General features: G+C 38.0%; 1 protein-coding gene across 3 annotated transcripts in view; it reads right to left on the reverse strand.

Annotated features, from left to right (window-relative positions):
• The window catches only part of smurf1 (SMAD specific E3 ubiquitin protein ligase 1), a 47,064-nt gene that overhangs the window by 14,501 nt on the left and 8,832 nt on the right, over positions 1-23,731 (reverse strand). For all 3 annotated transcript variants that reach the window (XM_048192464.1, XM_048192461.1, XM_048192457.1), the window contains exons 2-6: positions 4,533-4,571; positions 1,981-2,089; positions 1,675-1,808; positions 1,477-1,542; positions 993-1,068 (exon numbers count right to left, since the gene is read on the reverse strand). In XM_048192464.1, the coding sequence (XP_048048421.1) occupies positions 993-1,068; positions 1,477-1,542; positions 1,675-1,808; positions 1,981-2,089; positions 4,533-4,571 (424 nt within the window). The remainder of the gene's footprint in view (positions 1-992; positions 1,069-1,476; positions 1,543-1,674; positions 1,809-1,980; positions 2,090-4,532; positions 4,572-23,731) is intronic.

Here is a 23,731-nt window from a genome sequence, read left to right on the forward strand (position 1 = left end):
AATCATCACACTCATATCAAATCCTGGTGAATAAAAAGAAAGTTCCACCCTGTATTATTTTTCCAGTCTGGGCCAAATGTACAGACTAAGTGATGATGATAAAAACAGTGATGAAGTGATCTAAAGATTAGATATACTGTGAGACTAAAGATCCCGATATACTTCAAGCGAAATCGAAGATCGAACTGATGTGACGTCATTTCGAACAAATTCAGGCCAAATTGAATTTCGTTTTGGGAGTTTGAAACAGCTTGCCAAAGCGAACTTTTGGTAAACACCTTTGTACAACCCTTGGTCTGTGGTGATTACGTAATAGGCAAGTGTGCACAGAGGCTCTGCTTCTTTCACATCAAAATCTTTTCCATTTTATTTCTCCTGTTCAATCCGTGGAGGTCAGACATCCGTGAGTGAAAACATGAACGCATTGGAGAGCTGCTTTATAGTAAAAGTTGTACTTCTGATGAAACGAGACACTGACACTGTTTTTCATGTTTAATACTGTAAAGCTGCTTGAGATATATATATATATATATATAGCTTAAAATAATGCTATATAAATGTGATGTGACTTTACTAAATGTGACGTGACTTTACTAGAGTGCCGAATTGCAGAGCTTGTACAAAACAGCATATCCATGCGGCAATGATCAGATAATTTTCTTATGTTTTATTAAAATGCTTGTTTTCTCAATTTTGTTGTGTTTATTTTGTTACTGAGAGGAAAGCATGCAGCACATAATTACATATTCATCTAAACGCTGCTCTCATTAGTGTGGGGCGACGTCAGATGTTCGATTACAGTATATCGCTGCTCACGTATTTCAAACTTCATTTTACCCCCTAAACGAAGAACGAAAAAGAACTTCGCGTGAGTATAGTGGGGCCTCAACTGGTCTTTAGGAAGTTCAAATAAAGTGCTTTCTATCTGGGCAGGTAGCCAGTCAGTTCCAGCAGTAAATAAATGTGCATCTTCAGGACAGAAAATGACTCACCCTTCATTCTCTACCAGTCCTCTACAGTCGACCACAGGACCTCCACTGCCAATTCTGTCTCTGGTTTGCAGGCTCACTACAAAATGAAGAAAATGATTTAAGAAAAGTCTTCACATTGAGGCTCTTCGTTTAGCAGAAAACATTCATTAAGTGATGATAAATTGGTTTTAGTTTGATTAGTTATATTCAATTTCACAGTGAAATGTCCAGTATTTGGAAAAAAGTAAGAACTTCAATACATTAAATATAAAATATCAAACTAAGTGGCATCTGCAAACCAATAATGCTAGTGCTTTTTTCAGAACGACACTATTATGAGGCAAATGTCATTGTGTTATCTTTCTTCAAAATTAAAACTTGGTTTGATATTTTGTTTATCCACTATCCAGTATTATCCATTTAAAAGTGTTGCTGAAGTTGACAAACACATTTTCACTCGGGCCATTGTATCGGAAAAGTTCTACCTGCACTGTTCAATACATACCAACGATTTGTCCACGGACCGCATCACTGTCAGATGGGTTCAACTTGCACAAGTCTAAACGCTGGTCTGATGGTGAGATAGATAACATATATCAAATGTTTGATTGCATTGTGAGGTTATCAAACTTAACAGACGGTTAACAACCTTGATAAGGCAAAATGAAGAGATAATGGCTGGCTATAAAAGTATCACACTCACAGCCTGTGTCTTTTAATCTGCTGATGGCATTGGACAGGAGCCGCACACAGCCTAAGAAACCCGCCCCCTGCTTCTTATGGATCTTCTTATGGTTCCATACACTAATGGTGATGGAATCGGTCTTCCCAATATACCTGCGGAAAAGCGCTCTTTAGCAAGTTCCTCCAGTGAAATTCTGTTTTAAATCACTAGCTAATATTGCTTCCATTATTTTAAAGAACAACTAAATGACTGAAACTGCACAACATCATGAATACCACTGAGAACATTAAAAAAAAATAGCCGTCAGGAAGGAAATTTGCTCACAGGTCGTAATGCTGATTCCACTTGGGGTCCAATGTGCTTTTGACCGTGTCTGTAGAGTGGCATTGACCCGAGCCATCCACCACCACTTTGGCGAAAGGATCAGGCAACCCTGCAGCAGAATGACAGTGTGGCAGGAATACAAATAAACAACAGAGGACAAACCCGGCCAACACACACTGTCCTCACACTGCCCTCTGAAAAGAATGGGTACAATCTGGACAACTAAGCATGAATTTTCCAAGAATTTAGATATACTGCAAATATTTGTTTTTTTTTTTCCCCAGAGCCTCAGACCAAAAAGAATGACTCAGGAGCTACTGACTTTTAGTTGCCAAATTACAGAATTACTGCATATACATAGATCTCTAAAAGCCATTTTACATGCATTTTTTGTAATTACACACAAAACATGATATTAAATGTTTTCAGATAAGTTAAACCAAGAATGTTTTTATTATAAAATTGTGTTCCACCTTGATGCTGTCACTCCAGTGATCCTGACTGTATTTGTGCCACATAAATCACTGTTTTGTAAAGTCTGGAATACACTATATGATTTTTAAACCGGAACATAATTGATAACGATAGGCATTTTACATTTCCTGACTGTAAATGTTTTCAGAGAAAATCTGGGCATCATACACTAAACAACTGAGCATCAAGCACTACAAGAAATTTCAATGAACTCACGCAAAAACATGCAACTCATTGTTAGGAAATGTGTGACAAATTAAATCAATGTGTTTTAAAATTAGCTCAAAATATCAAATATGTTTGACTCGATGTATTCATAGTTATGCTTTATGGTTTCAACATGTCACTGACCGCATTCAAACAAAATGATTCACACCCAAGCAAAGTTCTCCATTAAAACCAATTCAACCTTACAATTGGTTGGCACAGTGAACAGTTAGTGTACATGCTAAACAATAACCAACAGTATTTTGGTTACATGGTTACATATTTGGATGTTTCTAAGTCCGTTGTTAGATTATTCAAACTGAAAACTCAGAAAGAGACTGATTTGTGAAGGTGCTTGGGTGATTCATTAAAACAACCAGCTCAAAAGGCTCATTAGTTTGTGAATATGACATTATGGGTTAGATGAAACCTGGTAAAACACATAATCAACAGTAATTTTCTAGTTTGTCACCAACAGTAATTATATATAAAAAAAATACTGTCTTGAATGTTTATTTTCATGTCACATTTATGATCATTTTAGGCTAGTCTGAAGTCCTTTATTGAGTCGTTTAGACTTATAGACTTAATGTGTTTTGGTGAGTGTTATCGAAAGGACAGTCACATGCTCTGTGAACCGTTCATTTGGTGGCATGAAACTTTAAAGAGTCTTTCAACTGAAATTATGTGAGTGGGGAGAAAAATACATGCTGCATCTGTTGTAGAACATAAATACTAATAATTCATTGTATAATTATCAGGGACAATTGGTCTTGTTTTGCCCGTCTTCGTCATACATTCTCATGTGGCCTTTTGTTATACGAGAAGCATAATGGCCATGGCCCAGAAACAGGATCTATGAATGACGCACACCAGGCATTTGAATAATATGTGGGACACACACTGACGAGGCCAGTGGGGCAAACAAGCCTGTCAGTCAGAACAGCTGGGACGGAGAGCCCAGGCTCCAGAACAGTGAAGTGTGCTCATGCCGTAGTGGGTGGAATCTGATGAGGAGCCACTGAATGAGGATGTGAATTCACCCAGTGATAAAAACAGCCAGTGGGCGGAGGAGAGAGGCTCTAATGTTCCAGAGCTACAGAATCACAAACGGTTCCTATACAGACATTTCTGTGAATGCGAAGGATTTGAAGTAGAGTAAAATTCCACCCAAAAGCGAAACTGTCACACACACACAAGACATTCCAAACTGCTTAGACTTCATGTGAAACAAAAAAGGCAAATTTGAAGAACATCCTGGCTACTCTTTTTAACATAAATGTGAATTTACATTGAAAGTGAATGAGGACTGGAGCCAAAAATATCCAAAATAAACGCAACTGAAAGCATCAATGAAGTGGTTACAATACATGCTCTAAATTTCAAGACTTCTGAAATAATGCAATAGCTTTGTGTGAGAAACATACCAAAATTTAAGTCATTATTCACTGATAATCCACTCAAACTCTCCTTGGCACATTTATGAAAGTAAAAGAGAGCAGTATTGATGTCCTATTTGCAAACTGAATTGTTCTTCAAGTCTGATCTTTTCAATGAAATGGTTGGTCTAATTCACAAATTGATTTGAATGATTTCGCAGCAGTATTTCTCTCTCACAGATTGCCCAGAAGACTTTATATAGAGTGCACAGTTTTTATGGCCAACTTCTATGATGCATTTCTGCTGATTTTTGAAGATTGAAAGCCCAATTTATTGTAAATTACACGTAAAAGAGCATCCAGCACATTATTCAAAATGTTTCTTTTTGTGCAGGTCTGGAGCAATGAAAGTCAGTAAAAGGAAACATTTTAATTTTGGAGTTTCTAAGGAACACAAAGGATTAAAATAGTGAAAAAAAGAGTTATACTTACGGAAGAAGTCTTTCTTTGCCAGATTCTTGGCACATAATACTGAAAAAAAAAAGAAGAGAAAAAAAAACAGTTAGATATATCAACAGATGCACCCCTTGCAATGCTTTGAAATGTATGAATTTGGAAAATAAATATTTTAAAAGATGATGCATTTAAAATATCCACAAGCTCTGCTGCCCTGAAAACAGAGCAAGAGACAGCTTTAAAGAGAAAGCTGGGCCTCATTCCACTAACTAACTGACATGATCAGGATCCCTTTCCTTTAGTCCCCCCCAAGAGGGACTGCTGGGGCCATCCCAGCACAGCCTGCACAGAATAAATCAGACAGACTTCCTCTCAACGCTGTTAGTCAGCACCCCAAATCCACAGCTTTTCCCTGGATATGTAAAGCTTAAGCCGTCTGCCTGAAAGGGTTTTTATTCTTGGCTAGCCTTCACCTAATGTGAATATATCAAAGGTCATTCTGTGTTGGGCTGCAATGTGATTTCATGCTTTTCAATGGGATTTGGCACACTTAAGAGAAGCAGCATTTGTGAAGAAGGTTGGTGTCAGTTCATGTTTGACACGCCGTGGTGTAAGAGGGAGCAGGTGTGGCCAGCAATATTCATCTTTTCAAAAATGCACTGTGTACACATAGGACAAAGTAATAGAAAAATCAATGACCTGCATCGTTTTGGACAAGAAAAATGAACACATCAGTGCAAAAGTGGTAGTAGCATAGTGTAAAAGCCTATACTGCACTGCAGTCACAGCACAACAGGAAACAGAGGGGAATCATATGCAGTGCAGCTTGACAATGGTTGATTCTGAATTGCGTGCTTTGACTGTGTGTGTTGCTGGACAAACATGAGTTCTACCTCTAAAGAGCTTTTTTTCCTCCCATGAGGTCACTGAACTAATTCATGCATGCTGTCAGAACAGGAACAGTACAAATGAATACCACTCAACACATGATATGGCATACATAACTTTGTCCAATTTATGAATGCTAAAACATGGTTGTAAACTGTGTTTGTTTGCAACCAAGTTTTAGCATTCATAAACTGGACAAAGTTATGTTTCATCGCTTTACGTGGTTACCTAAAAACATTTATCTGACAGCTGTTACAGTGCAGAAAAACCTTCTGCGTGCAATCGTTTACATGGCCTTGTTAAACAAGGTTGTGTTAATTATTACATTAGGAGAACCGTTAAAAGGACAGTTCAGTCAAAAATTAGAACTCTGTCATTTACTTACCCTCATGTCATTCAAAACACGTAGAGCTTATACATTTTTCTGCAGAACACTAATGATATTTTGAAAAATGCCCATGTCTACACAACAAATGTCAGTGGGGTTCAATCTCGTTTTGGACCCCACTGACCTTCATTATATGGACAAGACAGCTGAAATATTCTAGCCACCAGGTTGGTTGATGGGCGATTTCAAAACACTGCTTCATGAAGCTTCGTAGCTTTACACGCTCCGAACCAGTAATTCGAAACAAAACATTTGTAAAGCTTCGAAGCTTCATGAAGCAGTGTTTTGAAATCGCCCATCACTAGATATTGTTGAATAAAGTCGTTATTTTGTTTTTTATGGTGCACAAAAAGTATTCTCGTCACTTTATAATATTAAGGTTGAACCACTGTAGTCACATGAACTGTTTTAAATATGTTTTTAATAGCTTTCTGGACATCGAAAGTGTTAATTATCTTGCTGTCAATGCAGGCCTCACTGAGCCATCAGATTTCATCAAAAATATCTTAATTTGTGTTCTGAAGATGAACGAAGGTCTTACGGGTGTGGAACGACATGAGGGTGAGTAACTGATGACAGAATTGTCATTTTTGGGTGAACTATCCCTTTAAGACCTTCGTTCATCTTCAGAACACAAATTCAACCTTAATGTTATGAAGCGACGAGAACACCTTTTGAGTGCAAAAACATAAAAGTAATGACTTTATTCAACAATTTTAACTGTTGTTATAAGCAGTTGACACAGTGAACGCAGTTCAGCGCTTCTGTGTTTACGTCCAAACGCCTACTCGTTGAAAAGAAAACAGGTAAATGCCATTATTGCCATTTTCCATGTTTGTGGACTAAGTATATGTTAACACTGCTCTAAAAACATTCAGTTTTGAATGAGTGTTTTTTTTTGGGTGAACTTTCCCTTTAAGTACTATTAAAGGCACAATGAAAAAACACTGCACGTGAAGCACCAAAAAAATTATGGCTGGATCCTGCTGATGACAACAGAAGTATCTTCCCTCAATCCCAGTGTGCACATCAAAGAAAAGCTTGCCAGTGTTTCTGTTTAAATCAGGATCCCAGAAAGAAGCAGCACAGTAAAGACAGCAAAAAACACTTGCTTCCTTAATATTTTATGTATGCTCGGTGTCATTGCAGAAGTTTGTTTATTTAAATCCAACTGACAATACAGTGAAGATACAAGCTGAAAAATGAGGAAAGGCAGCCAGTTCCTATAGAACAGGAGTCATGCTAGCTCATCCACTAATTGGTCTACGCTGAGGTTTCATGCTGCCCTAATGCTTGGTATAGTTTATGCCCTAATAATGAGCCAAGAGGACAAGATCTTCAAAGGTCAGAGAGCTGGAAATTCATCGCTGTGGACAGAAGAGCCAAACGGCATACCTCTGTTAGCACCCACACACAGCTCCATGACTTGGGGAGGGCACTGCCTCATTAGCTGTGAAATTCATCTCGGCATTCACAGGGAGAGACGGAGAGAGCGGGGGAGGGTGGTTTCATAGTCCATCACGTCTTCAGCCTCCAGGCTGTCCATCACCTCCCAATAATGGTTACTGTGGCAACCAATAACCCAAGTGGAGGTGCCGCGACACATAAGAGGCCCAGATCAAAGTCCGCAGGTATGACGGAGGTAGATCCCTTAGGAGTGGCAGAGCTTCAACTACAGCAGTCACAGAGTAATCAAATATACATGCAGCAGATATTTCAAAGCTTTACCACCCCTAGCTTCCTTTTAGGATCTTTCCACATCTGTAGCCATGGAAACAAAGGAGGAACGGAGGCAGAAACTTTGCTGTCAGACACAACTTTTATCACAGGCAGCCAGGGCTATAACATCCACTCCATTTAAAGCAATTAATTCACATGACAGGAGTTTATAGGCTCTGACCAGCAGATGGATATTTTTCCGTTAATTATTGAGAGCAAATGTAACCAATGGCTTTTAGCCAATTTTTCACAGCTTTCAAAAAAAAATCAATAGTCAATAGACAGTCCAAATCAATAGGTCTCTATTTATCCTATTTACTTAGCGTTCAGGCGTTGGTTAGCGTTTGTAATGCTTTTTAAAAAAAGTCACTCACCAAGGCTGCATTTATTTGATCAAAAACAAAGTAAAAATGTAATATTGTAAAATATTATTACAATTTAAAATTAATGTTTCCTATTTGAATATATTTTAAAATGAATTCATCCTTTCAACATTTCAGCAGCCTTTATAGGGCCCTATGAAATTTGTTTTATTTCTTACCAAATTCCTTTGTTTCCCCTTCAATTTTTTTCTGGATTTTCTGGGAATCAAAATATTTTCCCCAAATCCCATTTAATTTTTCCCAAATTTTATTTTTTCCATTTTAGAAGATTAAATGTACTAGAGTTCAATTTTGAAAATACATAGATTATATAGATAAATAGCTGCCACCTAAAACTCTGAGTCACTGATTTGAGCAAGAACATTTTCTCACCAATTCAGCAAAAGAAGGATGATAGATATTAGATTCACCGATACTCAAGTTTTACACCGATACTGATAGATGATTATTCAGAATGATATCTGCCGATACCGACTCTAACTGATCGGTCTATTTTTAAGGGAAAAAAACATCTCTTCCAACAAACACTGTAAACTAAACAGGGAGGAACCCTCTCATTTGGTACATTACTTTAATATTAGAGGTCATTTAATATTTTAGTATTTTAAATTAACAAGAGCCTAAACTATTATATTCAACTGCTATTTATTTTCAGATACAATAATTGCACGCAAATAAAAACTGATGTTTGTATACAACTAAGTTGCGCACAAGGTAATTTTCATAAACACTTGTCTTCGTGACAAATTTATTCAAACATACATATGCTTAACAGTAAATAAGCTCCTCTCCTCGCTAACTAACAAACTATGAATACTGGATTAACTTTCCTGAGGTAAATGCAACATTAAGTGACGTTGTTTTACTGACATTTTTTTCTGTGGTTAAAACACATGATCACATGTGATCACATGAGACATGATACATTTTGGTAAGTTGTATTGTATCTTTCAACATACCTTTTGATGTTAATTTTTTTCATTCTATAACGTACAACGTTATAGCATTGCCGCTTGAACTGAGGCGCTAAAGGGATCTGTCACATGATCACATTTAAGTGAGTGTCAAAATGTAATTTATAATCATTTAACTTTGTGATAAAATGGACAGAATTTGAGGTCAATATTAGAAGTAACAAAGCACAAAGCTTTTGCCGATTATTGGATGGGAGATGTGCTACAAAATATTTATATTGGAGGGAAAAAACGTGGACCTGGCAACTCTGGCTTGAACTACAAGTGATTCAAAGGGTCAAGTAGAGCCAGCTTGGAACGTCGCTGTTTTTACTGTTGCATTATTGTCACATTAAGTTGCATGAGTTGTGTATGATGTATGAGTTGCAGCCTGACACTTTTTTCCACCCCCTTTTGAAGGAGAGGATATAATCAGCCCAGATCATCGGCCAATACGGATGATTGGCCAATGCATCAATGCATCCCTAAAAGAAAATCCAGTTCAATGAAGGATCCACAAGCTCAGCAAGGGCAGTAATGATCCTGAAAACACAGAAGAAAACCAGACTATCCTCTGTGCCAAAAACCTCAAAATAAAACTGTATGACAGATCACATGACAATTACTAAAAGGAAAGCACATGAGTGCCATTCTCAAACACTGGCAGGGCTCCTCTAAATGAAGTTCATGAACGGTACACACCGGTGTGGGTCCTTTAAAGAGGGTTTTTCCTGTTGCTCTAACTGCTGCCTAATCATAGTGAGTGACTGGCAGAGCAAACATGCACAACACTTCAGAGTTGCTGCCGCCCAGCTGCACAAACTGACAAACAACCCCGCCGCACACGTAAAAGTAGTGTGTTCGGTGGGTGTTATTTGCCCAATGCTGAGCATGGAGAACTGCCCGGGGCTGTACAAACAGAACTGCCCATGCACTTTCATAAAGCCCTTTGATAGGAGGCCAAACAGTCTGGTATGGTGTTATCAGATATGGAAGATCATCCATCATCTTAACCATTTCATTACAGTGGATTAGCAGCTCGAAAACAGCGTTTGCAATCTCCTATAGGCCAATAAGAAATTCATAAGTGCAACTGACGTTCCTCTAGCTTCATTCGGTTTTGCATCTGCAGAATGGTATCCAAGTGGAAGTTTATTGGCCACCAAAATGAATCTTTGTCCCGACAATGACTTATTTGATCCTTTAATGTGTGACGATACCTGTCATTCGGCAGTACCAGTTCCCACTGATAACAGGCTGCTTTAAATCACTCCTGTGAGTGTTTGTGTAAGTGCTCTGTGAAGGGCACCAAGGACTTCCATTAATAACGTGTTTTTGCAGCATTGAGCAATGTAGCCAATCACAGATATATCAGTAGAGCTTGTGAACACAGCAGCCAATCAGATGTGTTTAAGTTAGTCAGAACCCGCTCAACACAGCAGAGTTTTTGATCAGCGCAATTTCTGCATGCTTGTAAATACTTTCATTATAACCAACAAAGCATAAACAATGTCAATAAGAGATTCACTGCACAGCGTAGACAGCTTATAGATAATAGTTTACCAAAGAGTGCAGCATTGTGTACCTTGTGTTGTAATTGACAGCTTCAGTAAATATAATTGTAGCGATCTTTGCTCACTTTCTGTATATAATATTTTTCATGTGGCCAACTGCACATTGCAAACTTTCTGGACAACTGGACACTGTTTTATGATATGTCCTGACAGAGATAATTTTTTTATTTCATGAATAAACAGGATGAGATTTATATTATAAGCAAATATTACAAACTTTGCATTTGCACTTTCTTTGCATTTATTTTGGATTTATTGGCATTACTGGACTTGCGATGTGTGGATGATCGTGCTCATCTTCCACCACCTGAAGACCATTTTTGACCCAGGAAAAACCCTGGAAACAGTTCCAATATCAATAGTCTAACGAATAACCTTAGATAATGTATGTTCACCTAATGAAGATTTGAGAGCCAGACTTCATCAACGTGTCAAAATTACACCGGCAGCATGGATGCACACTAACAGAAGATAACACCTTTTTATTTGACAGATAATCACCCGGTTGCACAACATACATCTCAAAAGTGTAAAAAAATAAAAAATAAAATAATAATAATAATAATAATAAAGAAAACCAAACCAGGCAATGCATAAATCTGGCCACATTTAGAAGCCAACACCATTATCAGAATGAGTGCTTGACTCCCTAAAAAGAGAGAAAATCTATTTGGCCTGTTGGTAATATTTGGTGAACAACACAGAATTTAATCTGACTACACATTATTGTTTCATTTTAAGTTAAAATAAATGAAATTTAAAGTTTGTGTATTCTATTGCACAACAAAAAAATACCCCATAGCACTACTTATCTTTAATTTAAGACATAACTGCATCAATTGTAAAAACGCAAATACACTGAGTAAGCAAACATTTAGGTGAGATAATTGTAAAAAAAAAAAATTTAAATGTCAGGGGAAAAAACAAACAAACATATAACAATTCTTTATGCATTCATTTTAGTTTTCTTGAGTCAAAAATGCTGACATAAAATCCTAAACTCTTCCTAAACTCTTCCTTAACTCTTCCTCTTTAGTTCAATTTAAAATGAAAATTACCCCATGAATTACTCCCCCTCAAGCCATCCTAGGTGTATAGACCCCTTAAAAGTTTGTAAACATTGCAACGTTTCCTGGTGGGCAGGGCTTAGCTGGAGGCAAAAAGAGACGCTGGACTCAATGTTGACAAGCGTAAGCTAGCATGTTTTAGCAACATAGATGCAGAAGAAGGTTCAGAACTGTCCGAATATGTACAGTCACTGACTCTGCGGGAGCGTGACAGCTATTTTTGTAAATTAACTTAAGTTTTGGATATTTCCTAGACAACATATGAATTACTTTCGGGTGGTTCGGGGAATTTTTTCAAGGCTTATTGTCTAATGTAACCTAACACTGGGCTAACTATGATTATGGCTAGCAATGTGGATTATTTTAAGAGCCCATTCAAAGGATGGCACACACATCTATCGCTTTATGTTTGTTTAACATTTAAGCTAGCTAGTGCGCTGAAAGTTGGCGACTTTTCACCTATAAAACAGAAACTTGCTGATTTGTACTAGATAAAACCAACACACCATTACATATGCATCGATTATTTTACCTGATATGAAGTGTGCACTGCAAACACAAGCATTATTTATGATCGTCTCCGTCCAGTCTGTACGCCGTATTGCTTTCAACCACAATTATCTTTTTGATTTCTGTGAAGGAATGTCTGCCAGGATCTGGTAAAACTTTAGTTTTGAACCAAAAGTCCTGTTCCTTCTATTCTGGCAGCCAAAAACACAACAAGACAACATTTTAAAGTCAAAACCTAAAACTTTTAGCGCGCCCGCTTTTAGTTCTTACTTATGTTTTGCCTCCAGCTAGAGCGGTGACGTCACAGTGACGTAGGCAATTAAGGGGTCTATATGACTTTCTTCTTTCAGACGAGTACAATCAGAGTTATATTAATAAACACCCTGATGCTCCTAAGCTTTATAATACAAGTGCACGGAAACCACCTGTTTGAAACTCAAAAAAGTGCATCCATCCATCATAAACGTCTGAAGCGTAACTTACGCGACATACTACTGGTATTATGCTAAACCATGACATACTATGCTAAGTCCTACATTATATATGTCATATAATCAGGATGATCAGGGTGATTATTAATATAACTGCAATTGCATTCGTCTGAATTCTGAAAGAGTAAAGTCATACACACCTAGGATGGCTTGAGGGTGAGTAAATCATGGGGTCATTTTTTATTTTATTTTAAAGTGAACTAATCCTTTAACAATGCTGATGTCAAGCTCCAGATTTTTGGAGCAAATTAATCTGTAACATGATAGAAATTAAATGTAGCCAAATTAGGCAGAGGGTAGGCTGTGTGAAATGCATCCTCACACAAGGAAAAAGAAAAAAATGAGCCAGACTACATGAAATATTGTTTGCTTGCAATAAGGACATGGCCCGAGCTGACTGCAAGTTTCTAAAGTGAATTATTGACTAACAAGAGCATGAAGCCATCGAAATTCAATTGTGCATGCTAAACAAATCTGGTACCGAGTTGCCAATTTAAAATCCCAACTCAAAACCAGACAGTTCATCATCTCTGCTAGTCAGTGCAAAGTATCCTCAAAACCTCGTATTAGGACAGCTGGTGTAGTGACTGATGAGGGTGGGTGCATGGGAGACAGAAGAGGCTCTATTCTTGGTTTCCCACCCACTTTCCTGACTTTAATATAAAAGCACTGCTTTGCCTAACGTAACGGCGGAGAGCTAGTTCACAAGCCACAAGGCAGTTCACATAGTTAATTAGCAATAGAACACGTGTGTAACCAAAGGAACATTACTCAGTAGATGGGAATGAGTCTCTGGCGGGTTCTGCAGCTGTTTGCAAGGCAAGTAGTTTGCTGATATATGAGGTTAAAGCTTGGGGGTGGGGATGGGGGCACTGTAAAGCTGACATGCAATGGTGTAACTCACCAGAATATGAACCCATGGTTATTTATCTTTGTACTTATTCAAAAGGAGTAGCATCCAGTGAGCAGGGGTGGAGAATGTAAGGCAGGTGCACATCGAGAAGAGCAGAAGTGTTTTCTCCTTGTCTATTTAACGTAGGTTTCTGTGCAGAAGCTCACTCACTATTGACGAATTGGAGGCATGACAATTTTTCAGAATTCTCTGAAAATGGAAAGTCTCTAAAGAAAAATTCAAACTAGACTGTACATAAACCAAATTATTGAAGCACGATATTATGAACGATGTTAGGAAAGAAAAAGAAGCAACTATTTAATTATAATTGTGCATGTTTTTTGGAGCCATAAAAAAAATTTGTTAGTATACTAAAGCCCCAGGTATACTTGGCACCGCGTTCGTGCACCGTCCGCATGACGTAATTTTCGTCATGCGGAGGGCTAGCGGTCGGCCGCACACCCTGGCCGCGTGCAGCCCAAATTTCGAGACCGCGCGGACAGTCCGCGTGCAACAGCGCATGCGCAAGCAGTATAGAAGAGTCCACTAGGTGGCAATATCCACAGTATTGAGCACAGTGTACAAAAACGTGTTTAGGGCGGCAAATTCATGGAGGGAGATAAGTAAAATATGAGAAAGGATGCACTTTTCTTCTCCCATCATGCCCAGAGAATGTCCCGTTGATGACATGTCTCAGTGCTGCTCTCCGATGTCTGGTAAAGCATAGAAAAAAAACTATACTGCGCATGTGTCGAACGCGGTCATCCGCGCGCATCCGAGGTGTAGTGTACTTTGAAAGTTTCGCGGACGCGACTGCGCACGCGACGCATCCGGGCACGGAAAGTGAAGTATACCCGGGGCTTAAGTATACAATTTTTTTTTACGGCTCCAGATTTGCTGTGCTTGTCTGTAGGCACACACACAGTCATAGCAATTCTTCAAACAAGAAAAAATGTAATGCAGGACTTGATTTTGTCTTTCAGGATTTGATTGGATATTTGTGGTTTGCTATTGCTGTGATGTCACGTGAGTGACAGGTTGTCCGGCCCTTGCACCAGTAAAGATATCATCAGAGAAGAAGAGATGTCACTGCAAGAGGGAGGGGAAGTTATTTTGATTAAATATTACCAGGGTAAATGAATTTAAAAAAAAATAATGTGCACAGATAAATTATATAATAAAAAAACTGCAATATTTCATAAAATAAGAATTGTCAATTGTCATGGTGACTTGAGAGCAAACCAAGCCTGAGACAAGTTCTGAGGCAACAAAAACACTTATGAGCTACACATCTGTATATAAGCACAATGATGCACTTCACTCCGCAACACGCAGCAGATGTATTTAATGGGGTCCTTAATTATGATTTCACTTTAGTTAGTGTGTAATGTTGCTGTCAGAGCATAAACAACAACTGCAAAGTTACAATGCTTAAAGTTCAATGCAAAGGGAGATATTTTCTTTTAAAGAAATCACTTAAGGACTACAACAAGCATCTTCCCGGGTTGGTGATATCACTAATCCTAAAATTTTACTCTGCCCCCGAGAACACACAACAAAGGGGGCGAGGCCATGTTGGGCTGCTTTAGAGAAGAGGAAGAGTTGTTGTAGTAGAGTGTTGTTACCGTGTCGTCATTTTACGCCGGACGGCTTTACAAACGAGGGTCAATTCGATGCTGGATTTCCACAAGAGATTAACATGACGGCACATGCTAGTCAATGAGTTGAATCAACTCCACAGCAACTACATAAATTTATGCACTAAACCTTCAGAAACGTCCAGATGCTTTCTATGAGTTGTAACTTCTTCCTGAGTCTCTCCATCAGTGTCCATCTCCAGTTTGAACAATGTAAGGCTGAACAACGTTACTGACAATCCTCATTTTGTCTGCATGAGATTGAGGCAGTCTGTCTCAATTGAGATGTGTTATAGGCTTACCTTCGTCAGTCTCCACGACTGGCGCAGCATTTGGTTAAAGCATACACTTATATCCATCGGCAACTGTAAGCTCTTTCAGCTGTGGTCTAATAAAAGCCTCAAAGTCATCAGGGCTAAAGTGAAGAGAACAAAGACGCGGATCTTTAGGAAGTTTTATTTGTCCACATTCTGCACAACTTCCCATTCTTTTCTTCTCTTATCGCTAGTAAAGCAGTAAAGACTTACATCGCTTCTCTTGTGGCTCATCGACTGAAAATTACAACCAAAAGCTGCACAATGTGTCATCGTATATTATATTCCGAGTTGTGTTGTGATAAAAATAGCAATAGGACAGTGTCAGTAGCTCAGTGAGTGCAACCATTTGACGTAGGGCTGGACGATTATGACCTAAAATCAAAACCCTGATAAATTTTACCTATTTACCTTGACTACGATTAATGAATGATTATTTTGTTCGTTTTTTTGCCCTCATAGTTCACTTACAAGGTTTGTACTGTAAATATGCTTGACTATTAAAGGTGGGTATTTTTTCCTTTTGAAAGAGTGATCTGACATTACAGCTCACTTTCAGCAGTTATTTTATCTATGGTTCGTAACATTTCTTACACATTTATGCTCGTTGTAAGTCAGATAAAGATAAATTAGCACAGTACCAGTAGATAATGAGAGCGACTGCATGTGTGAATTAGTCATACAGTCTCTCTATTAATTGTGAAGCTGTGGGTTGTAAATAGTTACTTCAAAAGTAGAAAAATATATGCTATAAGTTTTGAGTTTCTAAGCTACTTTAGTGATAAATCACAGGACAGCGCTGACAACTAGTTTCTGCTCCTCACTGCGCGTGCTCTTCACGTTTTGTGCAGCTACTGTTTGTATGAGTGTTCGTGCCACAATGCCGCTGCGCGAGCACGGTAGCTTGATATAATAATGCACATCCGACTAATCATTTGAATGTCTAAACTGGCAAACCGTAATACACACACAACTGACAAAGTTTAGTGAAGACGCAAGTCATTGTTGACTCTGCGTTCACCTGCGCGTTGACTGGATGGGGCGGAGTAACGCGGCAACACGCGCACTAGTATGTTTTTAAGGGGGAAGTATTAACAGGATTAAAAAACCGAAATAACCGACATGGGAAAATTACGTCGGTTAGAGGTTCTGAATTTTGGTTTTGATTACTTTTCGATTAATCGTCCAGTCCTAATTTGACGTCATCGACATAGAACGCACTGTGCACATAAACAAAATGGCACTGCCCATTGTCCAAATCGGTCCAAATATGCCATGGATTTTTTAAATAACGTAAATCTTTTATGGGTTTTCTACTACATATTTCAGTAAGAGACATCATTTACATTATATTATGCCATACAAGTCTTAACACCAGGGATTCCCTTTAAGCAACCTAAGTAGGAGCTGTTAAAGCTCCGCCCCCCTTCTAGAAAGCGGCCAGGAGCAGCAGCTCATTTGCATTTAAAGGGACACACACACACAAAATTTTGTGTTTTTGCTCACACCCAAATAGGGGCTAAATTGACCAGCTGTAATGAATGATCTGTGGGGTATTTTGAGCTGAAACTTCACAGACACATTCTGGGGACACCAGAGACATATTTAAAGGCGACCTATTATGCCCCTTTTCACAAGATGTAATATATCCAGGGCTTGACATTAACACCCGCCAACCCGCCAAATGCGGGTAGATTTCAGCTGTGGCGGGTAAGACAGCCACTCCCACTAGCCACTTTGGCGGGTTGAATATAATTTCAGTTAACAGCCAAATGATCGTCGAAGATCGTCGTAGCACAAAATTACAATCCAATCACACAATTCGTTATTTAGGCTACGGGCAGTTAGTGAATGAGGGATAGGCGGAATTGCGCTGAATGACACACAACAGAAGCGCTGTCGCGCGCGATCAGTTCTCCTCGCGCCTGAATAGTTAAACAGTGCACACACATGTCTAAATGTCCATCGGGTGGAGTATCTTGCGTGAATACAGTCGGTTATGGCTTAAGTGGACGTAAACAGGTGGGTAATAACTAGTGATCGACCGATGTATCTGTTTACCGATATTTTTCCTGATATTTAAGCATTTTTCCATAATCAGGTATCGGTTTTGTAATATCGGATTCGCCGATTTACGGCGCCATCTTGTGGCCGTTTTGAGATTTCCGCCATTGCAGCCCGGGCGTCTGAGGAGATCAGTCAACAACAACTCAGTGCACAGGTAAAGTATATGTTCTACTTGGTTTGCTTTAATTAAGTCAACTTTATTTAACATAACAGACATGCACAAATGAGATCTGAGACATAAATTCCTGATATAGTTAATTTATGCAGCTTGTTTCTAAACAATTGAGACGAACTCATTGAGTCACGTAGTGTAATTCGTCATGTCCTGCCCCAATAAAGACGTAACTTTACATGAATTAAATAAAACAGACATGAATGAGTGCATGTTGAAAATAAAAGCGCTGAATTTAATTCTCTATCTGTTGTATTTGCTCACCATTAGTCTAGAAGAAAAAGTTCGTTCATATTGCTTAGCAACTGACGGATGATCAGGAATTATATTATCATTTACTACATAATTATTTCGCTAATACACATATAAATACAGCCTACCGCTTTGTGGAAATTAATTATTTATTATGTCCATGCGCGATCGCGGTTGATTAAGTTATAGTCAAACAGCACTTTGTCAGTTGGCATCCACCAATATGTTATAATCATTTTTGTGCTTTATTTTTTTTACCTCAAAGCTTTTATTTTAAAACAAAGACACTTAGTAACAGTGCACTTTAATTTTTTGGACTCAGACCCCTCTATTTATTTGTGTATAAATATAAAGGTTTTTTTTTGTATGCAAGGAGGGAGTGATTGTTATAAATAAAATGGTTTGATCAGCTCATTTGTGTTGTAATAATTGTCAAAAACAGAAGTATAACATTAAATAAATATCGGTTCTGCATATCGGTTATCAGGTACATAAACATGCAAATAATCGGTATCGGTATCGGTTATAAAAAAATCAATATCGGTCGATCACTAGTAATAACTGGATATGCGTTAGTTACGTCCATGCATTCAGCAGCCCAATCAAATACCTGTCTGTCATTAATGTTAATCAAACAACAAAAGATGTTAAATAATCTGAAAAAAGATTATTTTTAATTTACTATTGTTTTTGTAATTTGCTTCTTTGTTCTTTTATATAGCCTAACACAAATAACTTATACAATTTCTCATATTAGCCCATGCTCATATTGTCCACCTCTTGCCCACCTGTACATACCAGCTGATATACAATGTAGTCTTGATTTGGGTGGTCAATCTGCATTTAAAAGTTTGAAAGGGTTTTAAATCTTCTAAATCAAGTAAAATGACTCAAAATAAAGTAATTTAAGCAGAACAAAGTCATCTTTAATCATATAGGCTAAAATGTAATTTACCAACATCAAAATTGTGGCCAGTGAAAATGCTCAGTGGCTAGTAACTTTGGAAAACCACTAGCCACAGTGGCTGGTGTCAAGCCCTGAATATATCGCACTAAGCCACGTTGCAATTTTGATTTTACTACATTTAATCGCTCAGCCCTAGTACAGACAATTCAGACTTTGCATACACAAGCCATAACTGTAATTGAGTGATGAACTAGACTGATTAACAGATGAAGAACCAGCCAGGGGTTGAAGAATGTGGCTTACTCGACTAATTTCCTGCCAGAATCAGAGGTGATACTCCTATTCACAGCTTAGGATTTGAGTTACAGTGGTGTGAGGGCTGGAGGGATATGAGAAAGACTGTGTTGCACACACTCATGCAAAGCCCCACCATATGCAGGGCTGAAACACAAGACGCCGGGCCCCCAGCACGAATAAAATATCCATGAGCTTTTCCGGAGATATCCTCCACCCTCCTTCCTGGTTCTTTGTTTCTCTTTCTCCCACTTTCCACGGCCAAATCCTCGCTCTGCGCTGAAGATTAAACTGTGGGAAGCCATTTTGTAAGGTCGATCAGAATGCCAGAGGCCTTTAAAAATATATCTCCATCCAACCTCATACAAATAAGTTGTCAGCCAAGAGGGTAAACTGGAATGCTAAACCTCCTCATGTGCATGAAAAGACAAGTCATTTCCTCGGGCAAACCATACAGTAGGTCAGCCGCTCCGACTTCCACATTGGATCCGCCAAGCTCCCCTAGGAAGAAGCACAACGATGAGGACAGGCGGACAGACTTCCCCATCACTGAGTCACCACGCACGGAAAGAAAGGGAAACCTGAGCCATACCTTGGGGGAATGAGTGGTTAAAAGCACAATACAGAGGAATGAGAGAAATGCATTCAGTCGGGAGTGACTGGAGGAGGACATCCTGAATCTCATGTGTGGCACATTAATCACAGCACTGAGCCAACACCAAAGAGACTGCAACCTTATGGCGACAATGCCAACAGATGTCTGCCTGTCTGCGCTCTTGACAGCTTGTCTGACACCATCAGAAGTACTCGGATACAACACGCAATGATGATTATTGTGCTTTCAAACAAACTTCAAACTGGGTCTGGTCTGCAATAAGAAAGCTAATTGGTTCCAGAGTGTCCTCAACTCACAAAAGAGAGGGCCGGCAGGAATTAGCCAAAAAAAGGTTGAAAAGAAACAGGTTATTTATGTCGGTCAGTTTAGAGAATTGCCCTTGGTCAATTGTCATCCCAGGACAGATATGAGCGATGCTTACAGCGACACTGATGAGCATCTGCCTCGCACAGAGACAAGAGCTGAGAGGATTTCTCCCACCAAAGAAAAAAGCTTAATATTGCACTGGCCTACTTATGTGCCGCGTCAGAGCGTGAGAAACATTATACTGAAAAGTAGACTCTTAAAGTCTGATGGGCTGAAATAATCCCTGCATTTAGTGTTTCTTGTTTACAACAGCTGAATGTGTCCTACTGCAGTATGTGTGTCCGGCAGTAACCTGGGGGAGGTGGCTGTGTGACCCCTGCAGTAACCTAAATCCAGACGAGGCGCGTGGGAGCCGGCCAGGCTGCTGAGGGAGGCTAAAATCACCATATGAGCTCTTCATCCTGTCTGGAGGCCCCACAGACTTACGGCACTGTGTAACACAGCACTGTCTGCAGTTGACCACAATGCAGTCTCATAGACACATGGACACAAAGATCTACCATGTCACACATTTTTATCAGGGCAACAGGCTGCATGACTCCACATTTCTAAAATATTTGTAGGAATAGGGATGAATTTGTCAGGACATAAAATATAAGTAAATAAAAGAGGCAAATCTGACAGCTTAGAGGTTTGCATTTCTCACAAAACACAAAACTCAGCAAAAATAAAGTAAACTGTGATATATTATACCAAAACATTCTTCATACAGTGGACTACCAGTAAAATGGATAAAAATTTGGAACCAAAAATTATTCAGACACTTTGACCTGACCATGTTTTGCTTAAGTGTTATCTGACATAATTAAGATTAATTTTTTCTGACAGTTTAACTCTGAGATCTTGTCATATTTTATTACCATTTTTTTTAACTAAAGTGAATAAACTGAGATAATGAATGAAATGTTCAAGGTGTCCGAATACATTTTGGTTTGACAGTATATGCTGCAATTTCTATTTCTTTGAGCCAAGAAGCTCTAGGAATGGGTCAAGGCAGGTTTGAGAGGATGAATGAGTTTGACTCATCTAGTTTTCATATTTTTAGGGCTGAGCTTGAAAGGGGTTGAGTTTAGAGACCCAAAGTTTTTATGTGCAGAGTTTATTAGTCAAAGTGTAATATGTAATTATCTATAATAAAATTGCAATTTTTGTTTTAAAGAAGTGTTTTAATGATGTGTTCATTTGACTGATAAAATCCTATAGTGTCTTATTATTCAAATTAAATCTGATTAAATGTAAACATTTGACAATGCACAATTTGACACGGTTAAAAACTGCCCTAATAAAAGGTAAAAATGCCACAGAAATCGATTTATAAAAAAAAAAAAAGTTAAGAGTTAATAGCTGTCTAGGGTTGGGTATCGAAACCGGTATGTAACCGGAATGAATCAGATTTCTAATGAATCAGATGCCTAATTTTGGTGCCACTTTTGGCTGGCACCGAGCCAGACTCACACAGCACTTGTCACATATCACAACTATTCGGTGTTTTCAACCACATAATGTTTATTTTAGGTTTGACATTTAAATGCACATAAGTACTAGCAAAAAAAAACATTTAAAGTTTGTAAAATACACACTGATGTCTATGGAAGCAGCAATAATAATCCTTTCAATTATAATTTGACTGTTTTATTTATTTCAGATAGTTCATGACATAGTTAACAAGTTTGTAAATATTTTGAATAAAAAAGGAAAAACTTAATAAATGTGATACGTGTCATACTGTGCTATTGTGGCTGCGGCGTTTCACGTGAGAAGCATGACACGCCGCCTTAGAAATAATAAGGTGATGCGTTCTAAAATAACAGTCGCCTTGTGCAGGACATGTAATAACTCAAGAGAAGTGTCGTATTTTGTCAAAGGCGGCAAATATGGTCATATTTCTGCAAAAGAAATGCTGAAACTTGAAGCTGGTTCGCAGCACACCAAGAATACTGACTACTTTGCTGTTGTTAGTTATTTAGTGTTAAATTATTGTAGTTGGGTTAGGTGGCTTAGGTTTTATTATAAATTTGTAAATTTGCATTTACTTATATTTATATAGTATACTGTAAACTTGTAAACTTCTACATCTTGAAATACTAAAGTCATTGCTTAAGTTAACAATTAACTCAGTAATAAAGATCATATAATAGAGGTCAAACGATTTGGTTGCCAGAGCGAGTGACCATAATACAAAGTCTCATACTAATCATTCTCACCTTCATGACTCTTCAGTTCAAGGTGTAGTGACTTACATAAAGGGGCGAGTCTATCATAACACATAAGGTTAAATGTGTGACTTCAAGTGCATAAGCATCACAAATACATAACAAAAACCTTGAGTTCAGAACAGTGCTCCAATACTTCTCTATGACAAAATAAAAACAAGAATGGTTTTAACACCAAACAACAAATGATATAGCGGTTTGAGTCATATGTGGTGACGACAATGTGCATGAAACAGCACTTCAACATTGCAACACGTGTTAAATATGCATGTGAAATATATGAAATATGCATGTAAGAGCATGATAAAAGTAACAATGTAAAACACATATATAAAATGCAACCACTGTAGTCACACTGACTATTTCAACAAATGTTTTTACTACTTTTCTGGACCTTATATGCCGGTTATTTCGTTGCTTTCAATGGAAGATAAAAAATATCTTAATGTGTTATGAAGATGAATGAAGATCTTATGGGTTTGGTGAGTAATTAATGACAATTTTCATTTTTGGGTGAACTAACCCCTTTAAACAGCATAGACTTTAGAAGTCACACAATCGTTTAAAAGTTTGGTGTCAGTAAGATTTCTTTTTAAAGAAATTAATACTATTATGGTTTTCACAAAAATATTAAGCAGTGTTTTCAGCATTGATAAATCAGCACTGAAGACAGAACTTGTGAGAATGAAGAATGGAGTAATGGCTGGTGAAAATTAAGTGTTGTATCACAGGAATAATTTACATTTTAAAATATATTAAAATAGAAGATATTTTAAATTGTAATCATATTTCACAATATTATCAAATAAATCAAATAATTGGTGCGCATAAGACACTTCTTTCAAAGACATTAAAATAGCTCACCACAAAAGTGACCTATACAGCACTTGGAATTGCATGTGGCCTATATTTGGGAGGTTAAACAACATTCAAGACATTTGTTTCGAACACAATATTCTGTCCTGACAAAATGTTAATTGCTGCAGTCTATTTAAAATGTGTAATTAATCTGAGTTAATTATTTAAAAAAGTGGTTTGAATGAATGATTCAATGACTTGCTCATAAATACTTCACTTGTTTCATCACTGGACGAATCACCATTTTGAACAAATCTCTTGAATAATTCAATGACAAATACATTTTTAACAGTAACGACGTAATCGATACACCTGTCATTTGAAGCATGAAGTTCAAAAGGTGATTCACTCTATTTTGATTGCTTCCGTAGACAGTGTTTATATCTGAACTATAAAATTATATCCCAGTTATTTGTAATACAGAAATAATGATACTGTGTGGTTCAAAAGACTGTTTGTGAAGCCGTTTCATACATGACAACTGCTCTCTCAGGTCAGCGGCAGTGTCGACGCAGATTTGTGTGATTTTGTCAAAGGTTTAATAGACAGTCAAGTTGTTGTCATTTAGGAATGAGATAGAGTGGGTGTTTGAATCGAGACTGTGATCTTTTAATGATTAGCTAATCGTGCAGCTCTACTTCTTCATTTCAATGGTGAAACAGTTTGCAATAATT

The sequence above is a fragment of the Megalobrama amblycephala genome, linkage group LG1, assembly GCF_018812025.1.
Source record: "Megalobrama amblycephala isolate DHTTF-2021 linkage group LG1, ASM1881202v1, whole genome shotgun sequence".
Taxonomy (NCBI): domain Eukaryota; kingdom Metazoa; phylum Chordata; class Actinopteri; order Cypriniformes; family Xenocyprididae; genus Megalobrama; species Megalobrama amblycephala.